Consider the following 26,943-nt stretch of genomic DNA (forward strand, 5'->3'; position numbering starts at 1 on the left):
GTCAGTTGGGACAGTCAACCAGAGTAACAGCTGGGTTATGCAGATTTTTTTGGATTAACTAAATTTGGTGCTACTTTAAAAATAAAAAGGAACTGCGTTGTTTAAAAGTACTTTCTGAAGGGTTTTTAAACCTGTGAAGAGGGGGGGAAAGAAAAGATTATACTGTATTAGTGCTTTACAGTCGCCCAGGTACATTCTGTGCAACAATTCTCAGGTTTAACAAAAGATAACGATCAAGCTAAAATATTTTAACCAAGAGCTTACCAAACCCCAGCTGATGGTCCACTTTTTTGAAATAAGGAATTTCAAGATATTTGAAAGAATGTGGACTACCTCTTAGTGTTCTTTTTATTGGGGTCTGAGATTTTATGGTTTCTTTACTTACATTCATTCATTCTTCTAATAATTAATGAAATCCCTCTAGGCTAGAATACTGATGATAAACTCTGGGGGTGGGTATGTTATGGAATAAGAAAGACATTAACCCTCCCATCAGAGAGCTCAGTGTGGCAGGGAAGACAAGCATAAAGAACGATATTACATTGTTACATATGTGTGTATGTATTGCAGTTGTAGTAAGTGCTATGGATGGGAGTAAGTGCTATGGATGGGACTCGGGGAGAGCATATAACCAAGCAAGCAGGAGTCCTGACTTCCTCTGGGCATCTTGCCGGATACCTTACCTGATTTCTTTCATTAAGTCCTCACCACAACAGGATGCCCACTTTACAGGTGGAGTGCGAGGCTTAGAGAAGTCAAGAGACTTGCCTCGAGTCCCACAACTCAACAGTGGCAGAGCTGGGCTGCCAGTGCAGGTCTGCCTGGTTCTGGAACTGGGGTCCTTTGAATGTGCTACCCATGCCTGGTGTGACTATGCCTTTTTTATTTTTAAATCATAATTCTTTTTAAATTAAAAAGTAACAAACGAGATAAAACTTGGAAAAGAAATGCCCACCCAAATGTCGTGGGGATGCTCATGCTGGCACCAGCATTAGGGAGTGTAACCGTATCAGAGGACCTGGGATCCCTGTGTTCCGTACACAGGATTTCAAGCATTTAGAAAACCTACAAGATTACATGGAAAAATATTTAATCCTCAAGACTCTCAAATTTAGCGTGCCAATGAAATGTGGGCTGCGGAGTATAGCTCTCTGGTATCGGGTATCCACTGATCTGGAGAGTGACAGGGTAACTATGCTGCCCCCTTTTTGGATTCCCCGGGTTCCATGGCTTAAAATGTGGGTGATACTAAAATGCAGGTTGTTTCTTAAAATCATCACCAGGGCTCCCTAGACCCTGAGGTGCAGTTGACCTGAAATTCTCAAACACATCTAAGGCCCTAGGAGGAAGTGCTGGATGCAGAGGCAAAGGGAAAACCCCAGCCTTAAGATAGAGCAAAAGAATCACCAGCAGATGCCAGGAATCTCTTATTTCCCTTCCTAGGGTGCCGGCATCTGGGCTTTACAAGCCTGTGTAATTGCAATACCTTCAGGGCACTTCCCTACCTTTGTATACAAAACAGACATACCAAATTTTTCCTTTGTCTCTTCCCCTTGGTGCAAGCTGACATGTTATTGGTCACCTTCTATAATATGTCATCTCATTGCATTGTCTCAACAACCCTCTGAGATGGGTATCATGTCCATTTTATAGATGAGGAGACTGAGGCTCCGAGATCATTTGAGCAACATCACACAACTAGCGAGAGGAGGAACCAGATTCAAGGCCACGTCGGCTTGTCTCCAAGCCTGTGAATGCCCTAACTGATGCCCTGTGGCAACCAGTGTGTTGGCACAGTCATAACCTGGACTAAATTATTAGACGTGACTGTGAAAGCTGCGGGGACATGGCGTGAACTCGACAGGAAGGCTGGACCTAGTCCCGTCTCTGCCACTCACAGCTTTTGTAATCTAAGGGAATAAAGTGCATGGCAAGGTTCCCCTAGGTTAGCAGCGGTCCTAACAAAGCCGTGATTTGTCAATATTCAGTCACCCCAGCCAAGGGATGTTCATTTTTAAGGTATTTGACCAAAATTTTTGAGTCTTATTCTTCTTATGATTTACTCAGTGGTCTCTGAGCCTGTGTCCAGCTCAGAGAACACTGGTGTTTTCTGAGACAGATGGCAGTGTTTCAGAATGAAATTAAATAATAATCCTCTCTACCTAATTCAGAAGTAGGGCATAATTTTCACATTCGAATTATTGGCACAAATCCTGGATACTGTTCTAGACTGAGATTTGCTACAAGATGATGGCTGATGGGGCACAAAGTGATGCATTTCACTTCTCATAGTGGGTATATCCGTATTTTATGGGCTTCTCCCAAAGAACATCTTGATTTTCAGAGCAGCGGACCCTGAACACAGGTGAAACCAGGAGTTCTCAAAGTGTGGTCCTTGGGCCAGCAACATCAGGCTCACCTGGAAAACTCTTAAGAAACGCAGATTCTGAGGCCCCACCTCCCCCCACCCCCTAGCTGGTCTCCCTGACCAGAGATCATAAATATTTGTTGAATGAAAGTGTTTGCTCCTAGAAGGCGGGATCCAGCCCCCAAATTTACTCCTAATGAATCTAACCCAACAGTACTTGCTTAGCCATACTTACTAGGTAAAGGGCTATTTTACCTGGTAAGTACCAAGTATATCTCGGCTGAATGTTGACCCAGACAAGTCGTGTTTCTTCTCTGAGCCCTGGTTTCTCAGCTTCAAAACAAGAAGACTCTATCAGAGGGTTGGTCTCCTTCATCTCCAGACAGTCTGTGGTTCTCTCTTTGGAGATGTCCTTACCCAGAGACTGGCACAGGGCTCCTGTGATTCACGTCATATCAGTCTGACAGTGCAGACAAGAAAGAGAAAAGTCAAGACTAAAAACAATGTACAGGGGCACCTGGGGGCTCAGTGGGTTAAGCCCCTGCCTTCGGCTCAGGTCATAATCCCAGGGTCCTGGGATCGAGCCCCACATCAGGCTCCCTGCTCAGCGGGGAGCCTGCTTGTCCCTCTCCCACTCCCCCTGCTTGTGTTCCCTCTCTCGCTGTGTCTCTCTCTGTCAAGTAAATAAATAAAATCTTTAAAAAATAATAAAATAAAAACAATGTGCATAGAATGGATATGGTTTGCAAAGCAACTGAATAGCTACTGACATCATCTCTTCTATCTTCCCTCCTCTTCTTTCTCTTTCCCTCCTTCTTCTTCTGTTTCTCTCCCTCCTACAGATGCACCCTTGGCAGCTGGTCATCTCCTGGATTTCCCTGGGTTTGCTGGCATCTCCCCTCATGGCCATTTGGGAACTGGAGAAAAATGGTAACCAGGCTCTCCTTCTCTGTGGTGGCCCCGAAACCTAAGCCAGGACTTATCAGGCAGGCCCTGGGGGGAAATCAGACGGAAAGGGGCAATCAGGCCTTGGGGCCTCCTAGTGAGTGCCGTCACTGGGAAAAGGCAGGCCATCTGTTGTTCCTTCACCTTTGAGGGCATCCATATCATTTGGCTTTCATATTAGATTCCAGAATAGGGGCTTTTTATAGACTATGTTGGGAAAGGCTATATGGACTTCACGAGTATACTAAAACCCAACTATATCATACAGTGAAAATTTCAAAGTGAAGGATTTGGAAAGATTAAGAACTATGTTCCATCATCCGCCCTCCGCCTCACAATATCACTCCCTCTGTAGCACGGAGAGGACTCACTTCTGACCACGCACTTTGGGGGAAGCATAGGATTTAGACTCACATTGACTTGGGCTCAAAGGCTGACTCTGCCACTTCTCAGTTAGGTGACCTTGAGCTGGGTCACCTCTAAGGCGAAGTTTCCCCAACTGTGAACTAGGGATTATTAAGTGACCTCCCAATACATGGATGATTGAAGGTGAATGAATGCAGGGGACAACTCAACACCTGTGAAGGGAGGGTAATGTTAGCCAGGACTGTTTTGGCTGTTTAAAATGATGTCTCTGGTGATTCAAGAGAACCTGTTTATAAGCCCAATGATCAAAAAATTACTAGTAGAATAATAGAATGGTAAGCATTAGTGAAAGGGATTCCTCTATCCTTCTATTACCTCTCATACAGTAAATAATGTATTAATTGTTGTTAGCTGTTCCTGAAAGATCTTCAAATGTTTCTAATGGAAGCCAACATAATGTTGGCAATTCCCATCTATAATTGTATAATGGTAATGAAAGTTAATATTAATTGAGCACAGTATCTCATTTAATTCTCACAACTATGTGAAATAGGGACTGTTCATTTCCCATTTTACTGATGTTGTAAATAGAGGCTACTGAGATTAAGTTAACTTTCCCAGTTTAACAGACCTGGGAAGGATAGAACAGGGACTTGATCCCAATTCTGTCTCACTTCAAAGCCTGTGCATTTAAGTATTTGAAGAAGGTTTTATAAGAGAGATGTGAAGCAATGTTTCCTACGTGCTTGGAGCACAGAAGGAAATAGGCATAAGTTAGAAGTGAAGACATTCCAGCTGATGACCAGAAATAATCTGTGGGTAGTCAGGAGAGTACCACCCTAGAAAATGGATACCTGAAAAAAAATGTTGGCCTATCCCTCCATTCCTAATCTTTTTGGGAAGGCAACAATCCAGCCATGTCCCCTCTGCCTGAGGAGGCTTAGAGAGTTTTAGACCCTCCCTTGAGTAAAGGCAAAAGCCTGAACCAGATGATTATGCCAAATCCCTTCGAACCTGGGATTTTTAGTGAGCTCAGGAAGCTTGCCTCTTGCATAGTAAACCCCGAAGTTACTTCTAATTTGGTAAACCACAGAAATTCCAGGAAGTGATTGTGAGGAACAGAGGGCAGACAACTTTGGAGGCAAGATAAGGTGATAAGGCCAGGCACTAGGTTCTAGATGCCCTTCCTCAGGCTCCCTCTTGCAGTTGCTGTCCCCTCCCCCTGGGTAAGGGTCTTCTAGGCCTTCTGAGTCTTAGTTTTGACAGGAAAATAGCCTTGCTGTTCAGTTACTGGTAGAACTAGAGAAAGCCAAAGGTGCCACGTGGTTTTATGTCAGCAAAGCTAATCATTTCCAGAGACTTGCTTTTTACCTCATGTCTTTGTTACCCATTCGCTAGCTATAAATCCCTCTGAGGTAAAATGAGAATTTTATATCCCATAGTGCTTTACATCTGGATGCCAACAATAAGAGTCACCATTTATAGAGCATTTAAGGCACTATATTAAGCTGTTGTATGAATTTGGTTGTATCATCCATGTCTCAACCTGCTGAAGCAAGCACTAATAATTTTGGTCATTTTGAAAATGATGACACCAAAGCTTAGAGGAATTGAATGTCTTGCCTGAGGCCATGGGCAAGTATAAGATATGGAGCTGAATCTAAACTCAGACACACGTAACTCCAAAATCCAGGCTCTTAACCAGTGTGGCTGACTCTGCAATTTGAGAGGGCATCAAAATCGTCTGGAAAAGACAGACCCTCGGACCCATCCCAAAGTTCCTGATTCGACAACCCAGATTTGGTATTTCCTGCAGTTTCCTAGTGCTGCTGCTGATCAGTGATCAGGCTCGGGGAACTACGGCATTAAATGACTCTAGTTCATTAGTAAGTGATGCACACCGGAATGAAGCTGGAATGTGACGCACTCGTTGAAATACTCTACTGGGCCATTCCTCAAGTGCCAGTTTAGATACTCAGGTTAGAGAGCCAATGCCAAGCCAACAAGGCAAAAGGCCTGAGATTTTGCTCTTGTGCTTCTAACTTGATGTAAGCTTATATAGCTTCTTGATTTTGGCAGGCTCCTCTATGACATGGGAAGACCAGTATCTACTGAACCACTTCATAAGAGAGTAGAATTGCTTAAAAAAATAGAACACATATCTCCATTGCTGAGTTTTATGTGGTAGGAACTAAATCCTCAAATGCCCATGGAAAGCAGTTTCTCTGTACAGTCATCTGACCAAACATTGTTGTGTGAATAACAAGAATCAACACTGAGTTTACAGTGGTAAGCGCCATGCTAAGTGATTTATATGTTTTTTTTTTTATTCAATCCTCATAGCCAAACCTATGACATAGATGCTATTATTGTCGTTTCACAGATGAGGAAACTGAGGCTCATGGTGATTTATTACCTTGTTCCAAATCCCCTAGCCAGTTAGTGGGGACAGGATCTCAGTGCTGGTCAGTTTTCTTGACATGGCTGTGCCCTGCCATATTCTCCACGAAACTGAAATTGTGCTGGAAGGTTCTTCTCTTTGGTAAAGAGTTTTGTGCTGTTCACATTTTTCGATTGCATCAAGGCTTCCCCATCTTGCCGGGGAATCAGAGGTTAATTATTAAAGACAGGTTGCCAGTTAATGACTCCATAAAACTCTTTGCTTATCTCTTCATGACCTTAAACCCAAGTAGGGCCCAGTGACCTGAGATTAGTCATCTCAGCAAGCATTTGCTGTCATAGGCAAGGTCATGCTCTGCAGTACAAATGCACAGGGGTTCCTAAGACCCAGTCCCGGGGTTAATGGAGCGTACAGTCCAGTTCTCCACTCCCTGTGCTCTCCAGTTTATGTTGTAGAGTTGGATTGGCACCCGGACGCCCCTGGAGAAATGGTGGTCCTCACCTGCCATACCCCTGAAGAAGATGACATCACCTGGACCTCGGACCAAAGCAGTGAAGTCTTAGGCTCCGGTAAAACTCTGACCATCCAAGTCAAAGAATTTGGAGATGCTGGCCGGTATACCTGTCATAAAGGAGGCAAGGTTCTGAGCCATTCGCTCCTGCTGATTCACAAAAAGGAAGATGGAATTTGGTCCACCGATATCTTAAAGGAACAGAAAGGTAATTCCATTCGCTCAGAGGATGCCAGTTTTCTCTTGTGCTCCATAAGGAATAAATAAAAAAATGTAAAAGGTTAAGACGTGACTAGTGTAGCGAAAGAACTAATATCAAATCCCTTACGGAAACCACCTATGTTCTTCTTTGCTTTCTTAGACACTTTGGGTAATCAACCCTCCCAATCTCATGTTGAGAGATTTTCATGGTGAAGCTGGGTGGTTTTCCTGAAGTTCTTTTTAAATGGCTAATGGAAATTAACCAATGTGTATATCAGCCCTGGGATGGCAGCCTTGAAAAACTGAATACCTCCCTCTGATGTATTGGGCACATAGTACACTCTGCAGCATCAGCAACAGATTGAGACATTCTTAGTCCTTGCTAAACTGCCTGACAGGGAGCAGCAGCATTTTCCAAGGGAATAAATGGAAGGTCTTCATTCCTGAACCCCTCGGTGGCCTGTCCTTCACCACAACTAAAATCAATTTGAAAGAAAACCTCCAAATATTGAATTTTTTGTTCTTTTCAAATCCAGAATCCAAAAATAAGATCTTTCTAAAATGCGAGGCAAAGAATTATTCTGGACGTTTCACCTGCTGGTGGTTGACAGCAATCAGTACTGACTTGAAATTCAGTGTCAAAAGCAGCAGAGGGTAAGTGAAACCATGTCGATTTCTCAGTATTTTGCTGGAACTATTTCATTAGAAAGTAAGGGCGACCCCTCCATGGGCTATCAGTTAATGATAAGGGAGAAAACAAAGTCAAACCTGTATTTTTTCAACACCTCCTCCTGCCTAAATTGGGGAAAGAACATGGAGATTTAAGCTAATCGCCTGAACAAATGTGTGGGTTAGAACAGGATATTCTTGGGGCCTGAGAATAGCCTCTGCTATGTTTGAACCCACTCATGCAGATTGCCTGGCAAAGCTTCATTAAGGCTCATAGCACCATGGGGAGGGATAAAAGGAGATATCGAAGCTACGAATAACTTGCCAAAATTGCACCTTGAGATGAAAATAGAAACAAGAGCTCCAGGGCATAGATCTTGAAAGCCCTGAAGCCAGCTCCAAAACCCTGAGGCTTCTAGAAATTTTCCCAGAGCTATCTCAACTCCTTTCCTTCTGCCAACACCATTAATCCAAAGTTCATTGTCCGATGCACTTGGACTTCCCCTAAGAAACCAGTTTCCATGGATACTGAACCTATGTTAAGCAGTCTGTGTGTCTTCCCTCACTCACTATCTAGGTTCCTGAACAAGATGGGGTGACAGAGCAAACCCCAGGTGATCAGCCTGGTCTGACCACCATTTAACTGAGCACATTAACCTCTAGGGTCTCCCTTTTCCATCTTGAAAATGAAAATGCTTACTAAAGGAACGCTTATACAAACGCGCAGAGACACAGATGCCAGTGCTCGTTGTGATGTTTTTGGTAATCAGCAGGGGAAAAGATAAAGTGCGGTGCCTTATCCTCTAGCTTAATGTGACACCATCAAAATGGATATCCCAGTCTACCTTGGAGTGCTCCCCATGTGTTCAAAGGGGGAAGAGATGGTTATAAGCCACATATACATATACGTATTTGGATCCTATTTAATGAAAAATAAAATTGTTCTGAGTATGTATAGACCAAATATACGTGTATCCGTATATACATGTGGATATATGATTGCTTTGAATGTTCAGAGACAAAGGTCTGGAGGGATAAAACAAGCTATGAATAGTGTTTCTATCTGGGGAGTGAGATTAGGGTTAAAAGAGGCACACACATTTCATTCACACGCATTTGTATCTTTTTAACTGTTTTATAATTAGCACATGTGGATTTTTGTCATTACAATGGGAAAGATGCATTTAAAATTGTAATAAGGAAATTTGACCACGCGCTCTGGATCTAAACACTTCTGGATTCATTTACGCCAGAGGCATGGACATGCAAAGCTATCTCTAAATATTTGTACCGCCTCTTGTGGTAAAGCTTGTTCTCCCAGGGAGAGCAGTTTCTTACCCCCTGAGGAGAAATCAAACCCATCGGAGAAATCATGTCCTCCAACGGCTGTCTGACTCCAGCCGCTGGGAACTGACCACAGATGGGTGACACGGGTAATGACTGTCTTTGATTTCAGCCTCTCTGACCCCCAAAGGGTGACGTGTGGAGCGGCGACACTCTCAGCAGAGAGGGTCCGAGTGGACAACAGGGATTATAAGAAGTACGCGGTGGAGTGTCAGGAGGGCATTGCCTGCCCCGCCGCCGAGGAGAGCCTGCCCATCGAGGTCGTGGTGGGTGCTATTCACAAGCTCAAGTATGAAAACTACACCAGCAGCTTCTTCATCAGGGACATCAGTGAGTTTGCTGAATTATATGTGCTTCATAAGGATAAATGCCATTTGTCACATGTCCCCAATGCCCCATGCACCGAGGTGAGGGGTTTACATTGCATTGTCTCCTTTATTCTGTACCCCCCCAAAAGTACAATGTAGATACTATTCTCTGCATTTTCAGAAAGAGAAAATTGAGTCTCAGACAGGTTAAATAATTTGCCCCAGATCTCACAGCTAGCCACTCGGACCCAGCTCTGCCCCACTGGAAAGAGCTCTTGGCTACCCTCGGTCTGCTGCCCAGGCAGCTTCCATGGTGAATCCGGGAGGACCCCCTCAAGCACAATATTTATTTCAGAATGAAGACTTCCCTGCTAATTGTAGTTATTTCCAGCCAGTCTTTCTCTAGCATTTGGGGGGGGGGGGGAAATCTTCATTATTGGAATATAAGCCCCTCCAAAATGGACATCTATTTTTTTAATCAGCAGATGGAGACTTTGCCATTTGTCCTTCCTTTGCCATTTAGCCATCGGGCATTCCTCATGAAATAAAATTCACAGAACCACAGAGCTTGCTCGAGCATTTGTGGAGAAATTACTCTTGGCAGGTAGGGGGAGGTTTGGGTTCACAGAGGATGGCCAGGGAAGGTCTCTCAGAGGTGATATTTGGCTGAGTTCTGAAGAAAAGATGTCAGTTGTGTTAAGAACAGAGAGAAGAGTATCTGAAAAGCATCGACTAGGAGCCATGGTCCTTGGGCTTTGGACATTCCATAGACTGTCTCCCCTGCCCTCATCTAGACAAAAGTATGCTACTTGAGGACAGAGTCTTTCCTAGTACTCGCCGCTGTATCTTCCACACATAGTCCAGTAGCTGACACAGAGCTGGTGCTCACTCCTCATTTACTGAATGAATGAATAAATGAATGAGCATAGAGACAACATGAGTTTAACTGCCACAAGGCAAGTCAGCGCCAGATGTCGTGAAAAGACAACAGAAAGAGCACGAGAAAATCTCTCATCTCATCCCTAGTGAGAGGCTCAGCTCAGGTCCAAGTTTGGTGCCAAGAGGGGTACTGAGCGCAGGGAGGGTGGTTCTTCCCTACCTCGCCCAGATGTGAGACTCTTGCTGTTTCTACGGAATTTCTTCTGAGCATGACGCCAAGATAGTTCCACTGCCGGGGCTCCTCGGCTTGTGCAGGGATGGGAAGGATTCTGAGCCTCTCTCAGGTTCAGCCAGAGAGGAGGGGACACCAGGTGAGAACACCAGTGTGAGCACCAGCAGCTGGGGTGCCTCATGTCTGCCAGCTGGGTGCCCAGAGAAGTTAAGTAACCGTCCTACAGACTCACGGCTGGTCAAAGGTGAAAGTGGGATCAGAAACCAGAGCTACCTTACACCAAAGTCCCTCAGGAAAATAAAGGGTGTGGCTTTATCTTCTTCCACAGTCAAACCGGACCCGCCCATGAACCTGCAGCTGAAGCCATTACAAAATTCTCGGCATGTGGAGGTCAGCTGGGATTACCCCGACACCTGGAGCACCCCGCATTCCTACTTCTCCTTGACGTTCTGCGTACAGGGCCAGGGCAAGAACAATAGGGATAAGGTAAGCTGTGACTCCAGGGCCACACAGTCAGGTTTATGGAGGTTTACGGAGGCCCACTTAGCACTTTCTCCAGGCCTGAGACGGCTTCAAGGGTTTCACATGGATATCTCACTTAATCCTTCATGTAACCCTACAAAGGCAGATGGTCTTATTACCAACACTTCACGGGAAGACAATGAAGCTCAGGCAGGTTAAATGACATGCCCAGAGTTAAACCTGCTGGGAAGGTCAGAACCAGGAAACCAGTCTGGTGGGCACAGATCCTATGCACCTAACCACGTTACCTCCTCCAGTATGGGTGGTCATTAATTCTTATGCTCAGACTTGGTCCTCATGTAGAAAATCTGAGCTCCAGGAACCTCAAATCAGCATTGTTTCAATTCAGTGAGTATAATGAATGCTAGAATATGCATGCTATGTCTCACCCCAAATGGATAACTCCCAACCTATCGTGAAGTGATTTTGAGCAGAATGTTAGTGCTTACATAGGCTAAGACAGTGGCTTTCAAACTTTTCTGTCTTGGCATCCTAATCCCAAGGTCCAGAAGACACTTTTATAAAGTCCAACCCTCCTGGGACCCTGGTTTTAGAAACCACTGGTCAGATAGTGTTCACATTTGGTAGAAATTCAGTCACTTAGTCACTCCCTGAGAATTATTTTTTCTATGGGGAGGGGCTATTCTGGAGTAGATTTTACCTAAATATTATTTAAAATCTTGATATAAAAAAATAAAATAAAAATAAAACCTTGATATGTATCTTCCCTAAATAAGATTTATATCATTAATAGATAATATTGACTGAACACTTTCTACTGATTAAAGACTTCGCTGAAGGTTACCTTTAACTTTTACACATCTGTGAGATAGGAATAATTCCTATCCCTCTTTTATAAAGGATGAAACTGAGACACAGAGCCCAAAGCATCTTCCTGTGGTCACAGAGCTAAAAGTTAGCAAGGCCTGGATTTCAGCACGTTTTCTGATAAAAGGATCAGGATATAGTATTTCAGAATATCCAGGGGACAGCTAGAGCATATATGCCTCTGTCCCACCATCGGCCTAGTAGAGGGGTCAGTGTGCACAGGGCCTTCAGGCAAGGCAGCTGTTATAGAAAGATGAAACCTGGACCAAACCATCGCTCCCTCTGGGCTGAAGTAGAAAAGCTGCACCTGTATTTAGAGTTTCTACCGGTAGGTGGCGCAAGTTCCACACACTCCACTGTTCATTGTACCTGTGGTGCCCCAAAACCAAGGTGTGCCTGTTTGGGGAGATCAAGCTTTGCAGAAATACACCCCAGCCCATCTTGTGACTGCGTTGCCAAAGACTTCTCTCTTCTTTGCAGAAAGAGAGACTCTGCGTGGACAAGACCTCAGCCAAGGTCACGTGCCATAAGGATGCCAAGATCCGCGTGCAAGCCCGAGACCGCTACTATAGCTCATCCTGGAGCAACTGGGCATCTGTGTCCTGCAGTTAGGTGAGCAGGCCCACAAAGTCCAGCCCACACCTGCACACTCAGTGTCCCCGGGGGCAGGGCAATGGTGGGGGGCACAGGGTGGGAGAAGAAAGGGGAGCTAGGGGGCCTGGCACACAGTCACCAGAGTCAGAAAGATATATTTGTTCATTAAACAGATATTATTTGATGCCCAGAGTGTTCTGGGCACTATGCTGGGTACAGAGATACTGCGGCAAAGAAAACGGATGTGGGGGTCCTGCCTTCCTGGAGAAGGCAAACGAGAGAGAGGGAGGAAAGGTGGTTAAGTGTCAGAGCAAGAATAGCTTGCAAGCTGTCTTCAGGAGTTAGACCCTTATCCTGGGCACCTTTGGTGGGGGGACACCAAAGGCAACCGAATCCTAGACCACATAAGGACAGGCTGGGCCCTTCCAACTTGGAGTCCCTAAACCCAATTGCCCCAGTCGTGTGTTGTGTGAAATAAGACTTTGCTGCCACATTTCTAACTCACAGAAACTGTTGGTGTTCTTTTTCAGGTTCCAATCCCAGGATGAAACCTTAAAGGGAAAGTGGAAGTTATTATGCAAAATTTTCTAAAGACTCAATAGAATAGGCCCCCAAAAGTTATTTTCTACCTAATTTGATTTTTGTAAAGGATCATGATCATGTCTTTGCAGTATTTTTATATTTACATGCCAAATGGCCGTTGAAATAATCAGCTCCTTTATTTATGGGTTTTCCAACGACCAGGTTGCTACTGACCTTAATGCTATTTAAATATTTAAGTAATTTATGTATTTATTAATTTATTATTTTATTGAACACTTGTGTGCCAAGATGTATTGTATGTTTTCTACTCTCAGGACCTGATCTGTAAGGAAGAGGCCCTGTTATGCAAAATGTGAAACTATGTGTTATTTTATACTGGCAGCTTCTCAAGCGAGACTAAAAGGGCTTCTGTTTTATGACAACCAGTGAGAGCACAATGTCCTGATGCCAGCACCATGATCTATTTGTGACGGATGAGAACACAGAAGTAGTTAAATAGAGGCATAGAGACACGGATTCATTTGAGCAGGTTCTGGAGATGGAGATGTTCGTTTCTGTATCCATGAAGACTTCTTGGAGGTGGTGTTGATAAAGCAGTGCAAGGCCACCTGCCCTTCTAAGCAGGTTTAGTTATTGGATGCCTGAATTTAGAAAGGGCTAAAAAAAATAGCAGAAGTTGAAATTCAGCTTCTGCCACAGGGGCAGTCCTTAGCCCCATCCATCTGTAAGACTTAGAAGAGGGACCCAGCGACATTTCAAGTGTCTGGAAAGTAAAAAGTTCTTAGGATTCAGGAAGGAGAGCCAGTAGGGCCAACCACATAAAATTGTCAGATTCACCAGCTGCTCCTTAATAGCCATGCAGGAAAGCACACAGCTGCAAAGAAAATGACCACGAATTGCTTACTTGTCAGAGTGAGAGAAGCTGACCAGTGGATGTGACCAGAAAGTGCCTAGCACTAAGGTGCTACTTTTAGTAATTTAAGTAATGAATGTGCCTGTAAAATGATTTCATTTGTTTTCTGTTTACTTGTGTTTACATTCTGACGATGAACCAATAAAAATAGAACCCTTCTTTGCAATGATATTTTGGGCTTTCTCAGCTGACTTGAGGATCCTGTTCCCACATTGACGGGGACTGCATTATTTTCCCCCTGCCATTTCAGAACTGCCCTCCTTTGAAGCAATTTCACTTCCAGTTCTGCAGAGCTGCCCTTTCCCTTTATAGGATTCCCAAAGTCAGAGTCTTGCTGAGCTCAGGGGAATGTCCCTGTGGTCTGCACGGGCACCGAACTGCATTACGTTCTCTTTAGAGGTTGGATGCTCTCGCTTCATTCCCCTTCTAGCCTGGAATTGACTCTATTAGTTCCAAAGCATCATGAAATAAAACTCCAACCTGGTAGAGTCATGAGCATCCCAGCCCAGAGGGCCAGATCCAGTGTTCATGAAGGGTTTGTCATGTCTCTGGACATGTGCCAGCCCTGGAGGTTGAGGAGTTCCAGAAAACCTCGCATTGCCTTCCCCCAAACAGTGCCCACTCCCGGCACAGCTTAGAAGATAGGGATGAGAAGTTAACTTTAGTACCACAAAATGCTAAAATGTTCAGTTTATGGTACCCCGGGTAAGAACAAAAGAGAAGAATCAGTGTAACCTGGAGTTGCCCAGGAGGGCTCAATGGAGAAGGGGGGGTGGGGCAAAGAAAGGGCAGAGCTTACCAACTCCTCTCCGGTGCCTCCCATGGACAGAGCAAGTGGGGGGATCCAAGAGAATGGCGTCCATTCTCTACGATCTTCGATGGCGAAGTGGACATACCTGGGCTATTCCTAAGGGAATTATAATAGGGAGGTTGTAAGTGTCCTTATTTGAAGTGTTTCCTGGAGCCCTTATTCTACTCTGCTTCCGACCTGGAGGAATGGTGGAAAGGTTGTCATCCTAATACGACTTTTGAAACCCATCATCTCGTATTATGAGCCCACACTTGAGAGCCCATGGTTGGTTAATAACAACTCTTTGTCCTCCTACAGGGCCTTTCATCTAGAGATACCCAAACACTTAATGGGCAGTTAATGAACAACGCTAACCGAGAAAAAATAATGAATCACATATATAAGTACAGAGATCAGGGGACCTTTCCCAAAACTTCCGGCCAGTGTGGGGCAGAGCTCAGATGTCTGGCTCCCACCTGACATGACCTCTTAGCATTCAAGTAATTTTAATTTCAGCACATGCACTGAAGAGTTTTTGTCTTTGAAAGATATTCTTCAGGACAGTCCTATTTTATGGGGTGTCTATTCCCTACAAATGTATCAAATGTTCTAGCAAAAAGCTCAGGACTGGGAACCAGGAGACTGGGCCTGGGCGTGTCCAGCCCTGCTACATGTCCGTGTCACCTTCGACAGGACACTGGGCACAACTTTCTGGCTGTCCCATCACTGCTCACTCTCAGCTTCTTTCTCATCCAGTGGCCCTCCCAAGCTCTAGGTTTAGGAAGCTAAGTAAGCACTTTTCTAGCCACACTGGCTTCTCAGCAAGGCCACGAGACCTAGTTCCAGCCCATGACACGTAAGAAAATTTGGCTGGCGTTCTCCTGAGAAAAGACAGAGCCAGGGCGAGCATTACCCATTCCCTTCCTCTCTTGAGCTGATGAAATTTAAGAAGTCTCAGAGGAAACCCCTGCAATCAGAATGGAAACCAGCAGGCTGAGACTATAAAGATAAAAAGACTCTGGGACCCTAGCAACATCAAGAAGCTGAAACGACCCCTGTAACTACCTACCCCAAACTTCTTGTGTTAGAAAGAGAGACCTATGTGTGTGGTTTTTAAAATTCCGGTAGAACACACATAAGAGAAAATGTACCGTTTTGGCCATCTTCAGGTGTCACATTCAGTGGCATCTGCTATAGTCAAATTGTTCTGCAACCCGTCACCATCAGCTATCTCCAGAATGTTCTCTTCTTCCCAAGCAAACTCTGTACCCATTAAGCAATCACTCCTCCCATGTTCGTTTCCAAATCAGAAAATGAATAAACTGAAAATTAAATAAAGATATTCTCTTCAACTTCTAGCTCCCCACTTAGGAGAGGCACCTGACCATGTCTGAAAAAGAAGTCAGGCCAGCCCTCGTGGGAACTGGCGTTAGAACACCTGGGTCTACCCCTTACGGAGCATCTGATCTACCCCTCGGGACACCCTGGAGCCATATCCAGTGATGCCAAGTGGGGTCCCGGTGATACCCTGCCTGCCTGAAGAGAGGTAACCATGGTCAGGAAGCTTGTGCCAAGGGCAGCTTAAGCCTGAGCAGGACTAACTAAGCGGGGGGTGGGGGTGTTCGGGCAAGCAGTTCCCACGGGAAAGACACCTCTGTTTTTCCTTCATGCACTCAACAATGTTTTTCTGAGTCACCCGCTTCCCTGCCACCATCCTCAACTTTCTGGATGCAAGGCTAAACAAGACCCTGCTCTCTCACGGCTTCCAATCTCCGAGGGATTAAATGCTTAAAATTCTAGACACTGAAGGTCACTTCTTGAGAGTTACGAGCTCTATAAAATGAGATAATCCGTTTAATGGGGTTAGCACAGTACCTGGCCCATAGTAAGCACTCCGTAAGTGGTGGCTATTTCCATGGACTAGCTCTGTGATCTTGAGCAAGTTACTGAACCTCTTCAAGCCCCAGTTTTCTCATCTGTAAAATGGGGTAATAACAGCAACCAATTCACAGAATGGTTAGGAGGATTAATGGAATAACCCTTAGAAAGCGCTTATAAAAAATCCCTAATCCATAATAAGTACTCAATAAAAGCCAATTGCTAATATTCTTATTATATTACCTACAACCCGAAGAAAGAGTAATTCAGGACCCTCAGCTTTTGTGGGGGTAGGGACATGGAAGGACCATAGTTAGGAGGTGGTGACGTGTTTCAGAAGGTGGACTGGGATGGAGGAAGCATTAGTCGGTCAATGAAGAGATCAGTCAAGCTCTTCAGTGTAAAATCCCTTTCTTATAAATAAAATTGCAGAAACATCCCCGCACGGGGAATACCAAGATGCAATGAGCCCAATTCCTGCCTTCAGGGATTTTTGGGTCTAAAAGGGGCCAACATGGTGAATACATATTTTAAAATATAGCTTGGCTGGGATAAGGGTATCTGCATCCTAAATATTTCTTTTTACAAAGGTTTTCAGCTCCCAGGAAGAGCTTTTTCATTTAGCCTCTTTCCTTTAGCCTTCCTGGATGCAATAATTTGACATAAACCTACCAATTCACCTTACCCATAAATCAGATTTTAATCATCTCTTTTCATTTCATTGCAGTATGGCCCCTCTTCTAGGACAGCATTTGTGAGCAAAATGCATGTGGACAAGACTTTCTCCATAGGGCCATATTATAACCAAGGAAATGAATTCTGTCTCTCAAGCTCATAAAATGCAAAAATAAAATCAGCATTTGGGCTGAGGGTAGAGGAAACCAGGCTCGCATACTGAAAACCCTCCTTCTGCAGGAAGCGCGCTTGGCAGAGCTAATTTGCATTTACCTTCATGCAGGTCTGGGTTCCGCAGGCGCGTGGGGTATCCTGGCAGCTGGCCACCAGGGTCCTGTGCAACCCCTCCGCCCAGGGGCCGGTGTGTGGCCCGCTGCAGGACTCTGCAGCTGCTCATTAATCTCCCGGCCTCTTTCATAAGGAACATAAACCATCTCTCCCCTGTCCTTGGCCCCAGCTCACCATGAGGCTTCCCTGGTTCTTTGCAAAAAGGGCCATCGCTAACCCCAGCATGGGGGGGTTCCAGAGAGCAGAATATTCTGCCAGTGACCCTGGGGTTTGGAGGAGAGGGTAAATTGGGGAGCAAATCTTGGACAAACCATGATGTCCAGTCCACTTCCTCCTTCCCACACCCACCACCCAACAAGCACACAATGAACACTGACGGAATGGGGGCTACAGTGCCTGGAAGGATCCAGAATGCAGGGGGTGTTTGAGTGCACCTGGCCCTGGGCAAGAAGACCTCGGCTCAAATCCCTGCTGTCCACTTACCAGCTCTGCGCCCTTAGGTTATTCCTGAATCTCTCCATGCCTCAGTCCCCCCACCCCCAAAACAAGTATGTTAGCTGTGCTGCCACCTCCCCGGGGATGGTGTGAGAATGTAAGGAAACCAGGCTCCCAGCACCCGGCACCTGGCAAGACCTCAAAAGTCAGTTGCAGTTTCTGTGTTTATAAAGTCAGGCCACTTCCTCCCTCTGTGTAGAGATGAGGGCTGGTTCAGGACATGTACTGACAGGAACAGGACATGTTCCTGACTTGAAACCTCTGTCCTCCCACCCAGCAGCCATCTCCTGGGCCAGCATCCAGCACCCAGCAGCGACATCCCCCCCAAATCACAGCATGCACGACTCTGCTCTGTTTCAGCAACCACTGCACGGGCTCCTGCTCGACCTTATTAAAACATTCTCCATCCATGGCTGACCTCTTTCTTTGAAAGTCCCTCCTGTTGCCCTTTTGGGGTCCCTAGAGGCTCACCAGACCCATGGTCTCCCGGCTTGTTCAAGCTGGACTCCCTGTGTCCAAGTGGAAATCTTAAATGAAGTCCCACCCTACACAGGCACTGGGGAGAATGGTGGCCAAAGGGACTTCAGTTTTATCAGCAATGTTCTAATTCTTTGCAAGAAGAATATATTAGCATAGCCCCTGAATAATTAAAAATGAATTTTTTATAAAGTCCTTTGTAGGAAAGCAGACAAAAGCTGAGTCGCTCTGGCTGAAGCTTCCCATCCATTCGGTCCCCTTCCCCCACTCACCAGTGAGCGCCCTGGGACCCCACCTCAACACCCCTAAACTCTTCAGAGCCCAGTTTGAAAACCTCTACTTTTATAAAGGAAGAAATTGAAGGCGAGAGAAGTTTGGGGTCTTGCCCAAGCACCCAGAGCCTGATTAGGGCCAGGACTCGAACTTGAATCTGGGTCCCCTGACTCCCATTTTGGCTGTTCCTGACATATTGAGTCAAAATCCCCAGAAGATTGCTTTTAAAAAGACCAACTTATCACCAGCGAGGGGCGGCACATGAAAATCTAGGGATTCCCACAGACACGTTCATACTAATCAGCTTCTCAAAATAGCTGCCGGGCTCCTTGGAACATGGTGCAGGGAAGCTGAAGGGCTTCCTCTGCTCCACTCCATGGGAAAGTGGAAGAGAAGCAGCAAGAACATGTACCCTCTAAGCCAAGAAAAGTCAGGATTTGGGCTGCCACAGCATTGCTACTAGCCCTAGAGCACCTTAAGGCTAATAAGAAAAAAGATGTCCCTTCCTCCGGGCGGACAGAGCCCCATACCAGGGTACCTGGCTTCCTGAGCAGAGAGCAGGCTCGATTTCTGCTCTCTCTCCACCTCTCAACCAGGGCCCTTTGTGCAGGTCACAACCTGCCCAAACACACCTGGCAACCCTGGTCATGGAGACAATGATAAGTGCTCCATGAAGGAGCATTTCTCCTTGAAGGAGAAGGAGGGCTTTCCCTCATTTGTTCATTCATTCATTCATTCATTCATTCATTCATTCAGCAAATAATTACTCATGTTTACTGTGCCAGGCACAGAGGCGCAGGGGAGAAGCCATGAGCAAGGTGGGCAGGTCTGCTGCCTCCAAGATCTTAACAGCCTCAACAGGGCTGAAGTCAGCAGCAAGGACAGTGAGAGGACAGTGTGGTGTTAGCGTAGGTTAGGAAAACTCTGTGTAGGAGTTATCTGTGGAGATTGCCTTCACAGGTGCTTGAGGCTGCAAATAAGGCAGACCCCTCAAGTCACTAAAAAGTGACTTGAGCAATAAGCAGCTATAAGGGCACTGAACAAGAAGCCTGGAGGTAAGGGGGTGGCGGGATGCAATTCAGCAATTTGATGACATCATTGAGAGCTCAGACTCTTCTCAGCTTTCTTCTTCACTAGCTTTGGTATGCAGGCTTTTGTCCTCATCTGTGCCCCTTGAGATGGCTTCTGCGGCTCCCTGTGTCATTCCTCATATCATCGTGCCCGAAGGCCGGAAAGGCAGTTCCTCCTCGAATACTTGTTTTTAATCAGAGAAGGCAGTCTTTCCAGAGTCCTTGGGCAGACATGCCCATGCCCGACCTACCAGGAGGCTGGGAAAGCAAAAATCTGGCAATCGCTCCCTCTGAAGTCAGAGGCAGGCCCTGACAGCAGGAAGGAGCTGAGTGGGAAATGGCTCTTGGTTAGGCAACCAACAGTGCCACCCATGGGACAGCAAAGGAGGGACCCAGAACCTCGGTTTGAAGGTAGGCTCGGTGGCAGAAAAAATAATGTCCCCCTCTCCCACAAGATGTCCATGCCTCGTCCTTAGAACCTGTGAATGGGATGAGATCATCCCAGATAATCCAGGTAGAATGAAGGTAATCCCATGAGCCCTTAGAAGTCCGAAGCAGTAGAGGGAGAAGGGACCAATGCCTGAAGCATGAGAAGGATTTGACCTTCAAGTTGTTGCTGGCTTGAACATGAAGGGGCCACATTTCAGAGAAATGGGGACCTCACTCCCATAACCACAAAGAACTGGATTCTGCCAAGCACCTGAGTGAGTTTAGCACCAGGTTGTCCCCCAAGAGTTTCCAGAAAGGAGCACAGCCCTGCCTTGTGAAACACTAAGCAGAGAACCCAGCCAAGCCACCTGGACCTCTGACCTTCGTGTCTGCGAGACAGTAAATGGGTATGGTTGTTAAGCAGCTAAATACACGGTAATTTGTTGGAGCAGCAATAGAAACTGAAACAGATTCCCAAATGAGAACGTATCCATGTTGTGACTGCAAGAGTTAAGAGGAATTGCCAGGTAAAGGGAATAGCATGAGTGCAAGTCTGGAGGAAAGACATGTTTGGAAACCAGCGAAAGCTCTTCTGAACTGAAGCGAGGTGTGAAGGACAAGAAGGGAAGGAGAAAAATAAAAAAACAAGGAAGGGGAGCAAGTAGGAACTAAATCCTCCTAAATAAACTAAAGGAGGTGTGTCCTCAAGTGTCAAGCTTGGGCTTCGCCACGTGGCAACAGAACGCCGCTGAAAGGTTTTAAGCAGAAAAGCAATGGGTAAAATGAAAATCTGAGCCCATCACCTCACTGTTTAAAACCTTGAACCCATAGATGGGTTCAGAGCCCATGTGTGAAATGTGGTCTAGAGAGAGGGAGCTGAGGATCACCGTTACATGCAAGAAAATCCCCTTCAGCCACTCAGAAGACAACGCCTAGGAGGAGAGGGGTTAGGAACTGGGAAATGGGAATGTGCCTTCAAAAGCTTTCACCTCCACTTTTTGCCTTGGGAGCAACTTTGAGTAAGAGACGAACTAAAACTGGGCCTGTCTTCTTCAAATCCCGACAGCTGAGCCTGGTGCCAAGAAGCCCAGGGATGCTCAATAAAGGTTAATTGAATGGAAGAATGACTCAAGAAGGCAAACAAGATGGACCCCAGTGGGCAATTCTCTCTGATCATTTGCTATCAAACGGAGGCAACGTTTACTCTCCACTTTCCTTAAGCAGCGTCACTGCCCCAGGATGCAGTCCCGCAAGGTTTGAATCACTGAATTTAACCCCGATATTCACTTAAATTATTTGCTCACTTTCAAAATGGAACCTCTCCTTGGATGACGAATGCTCCTTTCTTGGGAGGACTAAGACGTCGGATGTCAAGTGTTTCCAAATAAGCAGGCGTTTGATTTCACCATGCTGGGGTGACTGCAGAGAAACGGAGGGTGGGTGAACAGGATTTGGCATCTGCATGTGTACTGTACTATTTTTCATCCCTGGAATTTGTATATAAGGTATAAAGAGTAACTCATCAAAGGCGACCATTTGACAGCTTGTAAGAGGCTGTTGGGAATGAAAGCCAGGAGTTAAAAAGATCCTGCTGTCCTTGGGAATACGCGGGTGTCACTGTAGAGGTTTTAACCCACTTGGCCACTTATTAGCTATATGTAGTTCCCTACCATTCTTAGCATCAACTCTCTTGGCTATCATTTGGAAGCAGTAAGAGCACTTTCTGCAGAGGGCGGAGTGGAGATGAAATGAGATAATGCATGTGAAGAGCTCAAAACAGAGCCTTCCGTATTGCACGTTTTCAATGCACGTTAACTCGTGTGTTCGTGTGCAGCGGCCCATTCCCAAGGTACCACAAACCACGTGGTGTAAACAACAGGTGCTTACGTCTCACTGTCCTAGAGGCTGGACCTACAAGATCAAGCCATTGGCAAGGTTGTTTTCTTCTGGGGACTGCAGGGGACATTGTGTTCCACGTCTCTCTCCGAGCTCCTGGAGGTTTGTAAGGCATCTCTGGTGACCCTCGGCATCTGCTGCATTACCCGGGTCTCTGCCCGAGTCTTCACCTGGCATTCTCCCTGTGCCTGCCTGTGTCCAAACTTCCTCTCTTCTGTAAGGACACTGCCTAAAAGACTATCCCACTTCAGGATGCTCTCATCTTAATTGCATCTACAATAACCCTATTGCCAAGTAAGGTGATATTCTGAGGATGTTAGAATGTCAACATGTGAACTAGGGGAGGGACACAGTCCAAGTTACAATAGTATTATTAGTAGTAATAATACTAGCTATTACTAGTATTAGTATAATAATACTAATTATTACTAGTAATAATTACTCCTATGCTTTGTTTACATTTGCTGAATCAATATACCTATCTCTGTATTTAACTTTTTTTATTTTGAATTCATTTCAGACAGAAAAGATTGCAAAATAGTACGAGAGCTCCCTTTAACTATTACCGAGCTTCCCCTAGTATTAACATCATCCATAATCTTAGTACAAGTATCTGGAGCAGGAATTTGATGTTAAAACAATACGATTAACTAATCCCTAGACCTGATTCGAATTTTGTCGATTGTCCCACCAGTCCTTTTTCGGCCCCAGGATCCAAGACAGGATGAACACTGCGTTGAATTTCATGCCCCCATAATCACCTCAAATCACAGAGTTTCTAGGTCTTCCCTAATCATTTGTTACCTTGACATTTTTGAGAAGCAGTGATCAGTTATTTTGTAAAATGTCTCTCCACTTGGATTTGCCTGATGTTCCCTCAGGATTAAATGTGGGTTCTGCATTTTTGTCAAGAATCCCACACCAGGGGCGCCTGGGTGGCTCAGTGGGTTAAAGCCTCTGCCTTGGGCTCTGGTCGTGATCCCAGGACCGTGGGATCTTGAGCCCCGCATAGGGCTCTCTGCTTCGCACCCCACATCCCCCCTCCGCCCACATCCCACCCCCGCCTGCCTCTCTGCCTACATGTGATCTCTGTCTGTCAAATAAATAAATAAGATCTTAAAAAAAAAAAAGAAAGAACCCACACCAGTGCCATTTCCCCCTTCTCAGCAAATCCTAGCAGGAGGTACCCTGAGCTAGGTTATCTCAGGACCGGTAATGCTGACTTTGATTACTTGGTTTAGATGGTGTCCACCATTTTTCCCCCACAAGAGAGCTTCTATTTTTTCCTTTAGAATTAACATGTCTAGTAGAGAGATACTCTGAGAGTATGTTAGTATGCTCTCTCTTGTCATACTTTTAGCCACAAATTTTAGCATACACTGACACTTGCTACAATAGCTTTCCTGATGGTGATCTTCTATTTTCATTGTTCTTTCTACATTTATTAACTCGCATTCTACCATAAGGAGGGCTTTCCCTTCTTCCCATATTCTTTTTAATACAACATCCCCAAATCTGAGGTTATATCAGAATAGGCCATTGTGTTGACTTTCCCAGGGTCCTTGAGTTCTGATTCTTGGGTCTGCACAGTTCTGAGCTATTCACTTACATGCCTGCATAATTGGAAAAAAAAAAAATCTTCCTTATTCTGCGTTTCAATCTCATGGTTTTAGTTCCCATTAATAGAATCTTTGAGGGAACCATGTGCTAAACGCTTTGCGAGGTAAAGACGGTGTTTAAATTATTCAAGAGAATTGCTTTTATACAATTTGGATGTGCCCATTTACACATAAAAATTAATGCTAATTAGATATAATTTCCATTTATTCATTAAAAACAAATCCCAGAGCATTCCAGAAATCCTTAGTTAGCCTCACGTTATTCTAGGCACAACTATTTTTCCTAAAACAGAAAAAAGCCTGACTTTGTCTTTTAGGAAAACCCTGTCACACTAACAGTAGGGCCTTCCTCCTTCTCTTTTGTGGCCACCTCCCCCTGTCCTCCTCCTCATCAGGCAGGCACTCGGTCAAACCTGCTGTGCGCCAGCCTCCTCCCCAAGTGCTGGGCCAACGCCCCGAACAAAACAGCCCCAAACCCCTGGCCTATGGAGCTTCCAGAGTCAGGGCGGGAGATGAACTGCAAACACAGTAAGGAATCCCGGAAACGGTAGTAGCTTCATGAAGGAACATGAAGCAGTGGAAGAGAAGAGAGTAAGGGGCAAGGGGCAAGGGGCAAGCGAAGCTCTATTTTCTCGGATGAGGGTAGGGGGTCAGATGTGACGGAGAGCTTAAGGATGTGAGAGAGGAGCACTGCAGTTGGGGGCTGGGCAGAGAACATTCCGGAAAAAGGATCAGCAGTTGCCGAGTTCTGCTTCAGGGGCAATGATTGGGCCATATTTGCTAGTGGGAGGAGTTGTATGTCCTTCCCTAAACTGGTGCACTTTTCCTATACATACACAGTCTTGTTTTACTAAGTCTTAAGTTTTTAGTGTCTTATGATTTACTTACTCTCCCCCCACAATCCCGCATTGAATTTTTTTAATGTGTAATACTGAGTGTGTTTCACATGTGGAAGAGTACAGTATATATGGTAGATACAGAGATGATAGATAGATATTAATAAAGATACATATACAGAGAGAATCCAACTGGGTTTTTTTGATGATTGCAGTCGATGGCTTTTAATCCTCACCCCTCCTTCTTAACTCCTGCCCCACACCCACATTTGGGCAAGCTCATAAGAAAGCCTGGGTCCAAAAAAAAAAAAAAAGAAAGCAAGCCTGGGTTCAATGTTCATAGCAGCAATGGCCACAGCTGCCAAACTGTGGAAAAAACCAAGATGCCCTTCAAGGGACGAATGGATAAGGAAGATGTGGTCCACATACACGATGGAGTATTATGCCTCCATCAGAAAGGATGAATACCCAACTTTTGTAGCAACATTCATGGGACTGGAAGAGATTATGCTGAGTGAAATAAGTCAAGCAGAGAGAGTCAATTATCATATGGTTTCACTTATTTGTGGAGCATAAGAAATAACACGGAGGACTTGAGGAGATGGAGAGGAGAAGGGAGTTGGGGGAAATTGAAAGGGGAGATGAAGCATGAAAGACTACGGACTCTGAAAAACAATCTGAGGGTTTTGAAGGGGCGGGGAGTGGGAGGTTGGGTGAGCCTGGTGGTGGGTATTATGAAGGGCACGTATTGCATGGAGCACTGGGTGTGGTGCATAAACAATGAATTCTGTTACACTGAAAAGAAATTAAAAAATAAAAAATTTAAACTAAAAAAAAAGAGAGAGAAAGAAAGCCTGGTTGCTCCTCCTTTGCTGTAGAATTGGAACCAAATTTTGAGTTCGCTACACACACAAACACACACACACACCTGCTCTGTTCAGTACTAGCACCAGCCACATGGGGCTACTGAGTATTTGAAACATGGTGAGATGTACAATATGTGTAAAACACACTGGGTTTCAAAGATACTATGAAGGAATGTAAAATACCCCATTAATAATTTTATGTTGATTACATGTTGCAATGATATTTTATACACATTAAGCTAAAATACTCTTAAAATTCATTTCACCTGTTTCTTTTAACCTAAAATGTGGGTACCAGAAATTTCTAAATCACATGCAGAGTTCATATTCGTGGTTCACTTTCTCTTCCTATTGGAAAGTACTAATACACCAAGGAATTAACAATGGGTATGTCTTAGGGTTTTAAAAAAAAAATATCCTTCTTTCCATCTTCTCAGTATTTTTTTGGAAAATGTATTTCAAAGTAAAAAAAGATACTTTCCTTTCAAACAGTTGTCAGTGGAGGTAGGGGAGCTGTTTTGGGGCTCAGAAGAGGAGAGATTGCCCTGCTCAAGAATTCCAGACAGTGAAAATATGTTCCAGTCAGTCATGATTCTAAAACTGAAGTCCAGCCCCTGTTTGCACACGCTCTTTGTGGGGCAGGCAGCCTCCTGGAAGCTTTGGAGGAGATGACTTTCCAAGGGTGATTCTAGAGTTTGCAACTGCATTGATGAGTCGCAGGCTGTCAGGCCCTGGGTCGTTAGCTAGAGGACCTGCGAATCCGGTGTGCTATCATCCTAAACAAGGCGTGGCTGGCTCCACTTTTTTGTGTACCTCCCTGGGGTGGTCATTTGCACTTAACCCAAACCATGGTCTTTACAAGCCTTCAGTGGTTAGATCCTTGTTGACAAACCCCAAGTCAGGATGGGCATCCAGGCACAGACCAGCCTGCTCTCCTTGGCGATGCTTTGGAACAAACTGTGCATACTTAATCATGCAAAAATGCTATTGTTTGGAACAGGTCTGACTTCAGAACATACTTGGCTAGTCCAGCAACTGCGGTCTTTATTGCCATTGACTCTCGACACAGCCCTTTCTACCAGAAGAAGAATGGATAGTAAGAGAAGAGGAGCAGAAGAAAAAAAAACCCAAATGGATTTAACTGGATCATCCCATAAAAACCACAAATGTCATATCACTTTTCAGAAAAATTCACCATCTGCTTTCAAATGATTTTGCAATTTGTCTCTTTACACAAATAAATTTAGAAAACTCAATCTGAGTAATTTCAATTCTGTAAATTTTAAAACTTGACTGGGTAAGAAAAATACTGAGTACTGACTCTCAAAAGGCAAGTCTATACAAATAAGCAATTTGTGAGTTTACATTTGGCCGTAGATCCAAAAAAGGGAAGAACTGCACTTTGAAATAATGACAAAGTTATTCAAATATATACAAACAAATGCTCATTTTTGGCTTTATTCTTTCAACTCTATAGACTGAAGCCATCATTAGCTACTAGAATTTGAATGCCAAGTTTTTAAAATAGCTCTAATGAGTATAATTCATACACAATTGACTGTTCAAAGCATACAACTCAATGGCTTTTGGTATATTCACAAAGCTGTGCATTTGTGAATATAACCTATTTTAGAATGTTTTCAATACTCCAAAAAGAAACCCAGCCGTCCTTAGCCATCAGGCTTCAATCCCAGCACCCCTCTCCTCTCTGGGATCCTGAGGCAACC

At 44.9% G+C, this 26,943-nt stretch overlaps 2 protein-coding genes across 6 annotated transcripts in view; one reads left to right on the forward strand and one right to left on the reverse strand.

The window, feature by feature from the left end:
- Window positions 1–26,943, reverse strand: part of UBLCP1 (ubiquitin like domain containing CTD phosphatase 1) — a 67,513-nt gene that overhangs the window by 11,793 nt on the left and 28,777 nt on the right. The window contains exons 11-12 of one of the 2 annotated variants that reach the window (XM_045998883.1): window positions 14,424–14,531; window positions 6,579–6,701 (exon numbers count right to left, since the gene is read on the reverse strand). In XM_045998883.1, coding sequence (XP_045854839.1) covers window positions 6,671–6,701; window positions 14,424–14,531 — 139 coding nt within the window. In that variant the 3' untranslated portion in view covers window positions 6,579–6,670. Of the gene's footprint in view, window positions 1–6,578; window positions 6,702–14,423; window positions 14,532–26,943 lie in introns of those variants that run through there. The other variant, XM_045998882.1, reaches the window with a different exon arrangement.
- IL12B (interleukin 12B) lies at window positions 3,211–26,335 on the forward strand. Of its 4 annotated transcripts, XM_045998888.1 has the most exons (7): window positions 3,211–3,298; window positions 6,524–6,799; window positions 7,329–7,446; window positions 8,918–9,135; window positions 10,553–10,710; window positions 12,055–12,186; window positions 12,699–13,918. In XM_045998888.1, the coding sequence occupies exons 1-6, from the start codon at window positions 3,211–3,213 to the stop codon at window positions 12,184–12,186; spliced, it is 990 nt and encodes a 329-aa protein (XP_045854844.1). In that variant the 3' UTR covers window positions 12,699–13,918. The 4 variants fall into 4 exon arrangements, with proteins under 4 accessions (XP_045854844.1, XP_045854842.1, XP_045854841.1 ...); XM_045998886.1 differs by lacking the exons at window positions 3,211–3,298; window positions 12,699–13,918 and adding an exon at window positions 26,217–26,335 and having other exon boundaries at window positions 6,073–6,799; XM_045998885.1 differs by lacking the exon at window positions 3,211–3,298 and having other exon boundaries at window positions 6,073–6,799.

The sequence above is a fragment of the Meles meles genome, chromosome 3, assembly GCF_922984935.1.
Source record: "Meles meles chromosome 3, mMelMel3.1 paternal haplotype, whole genome shotgun sequence".
In the NCBI taxonomy this organism is placed as follows: Eukaryota; Metazoa; Chordata; class Mammalia; order Carnivora; family Mustelidae; genus Meles; species Meles meles.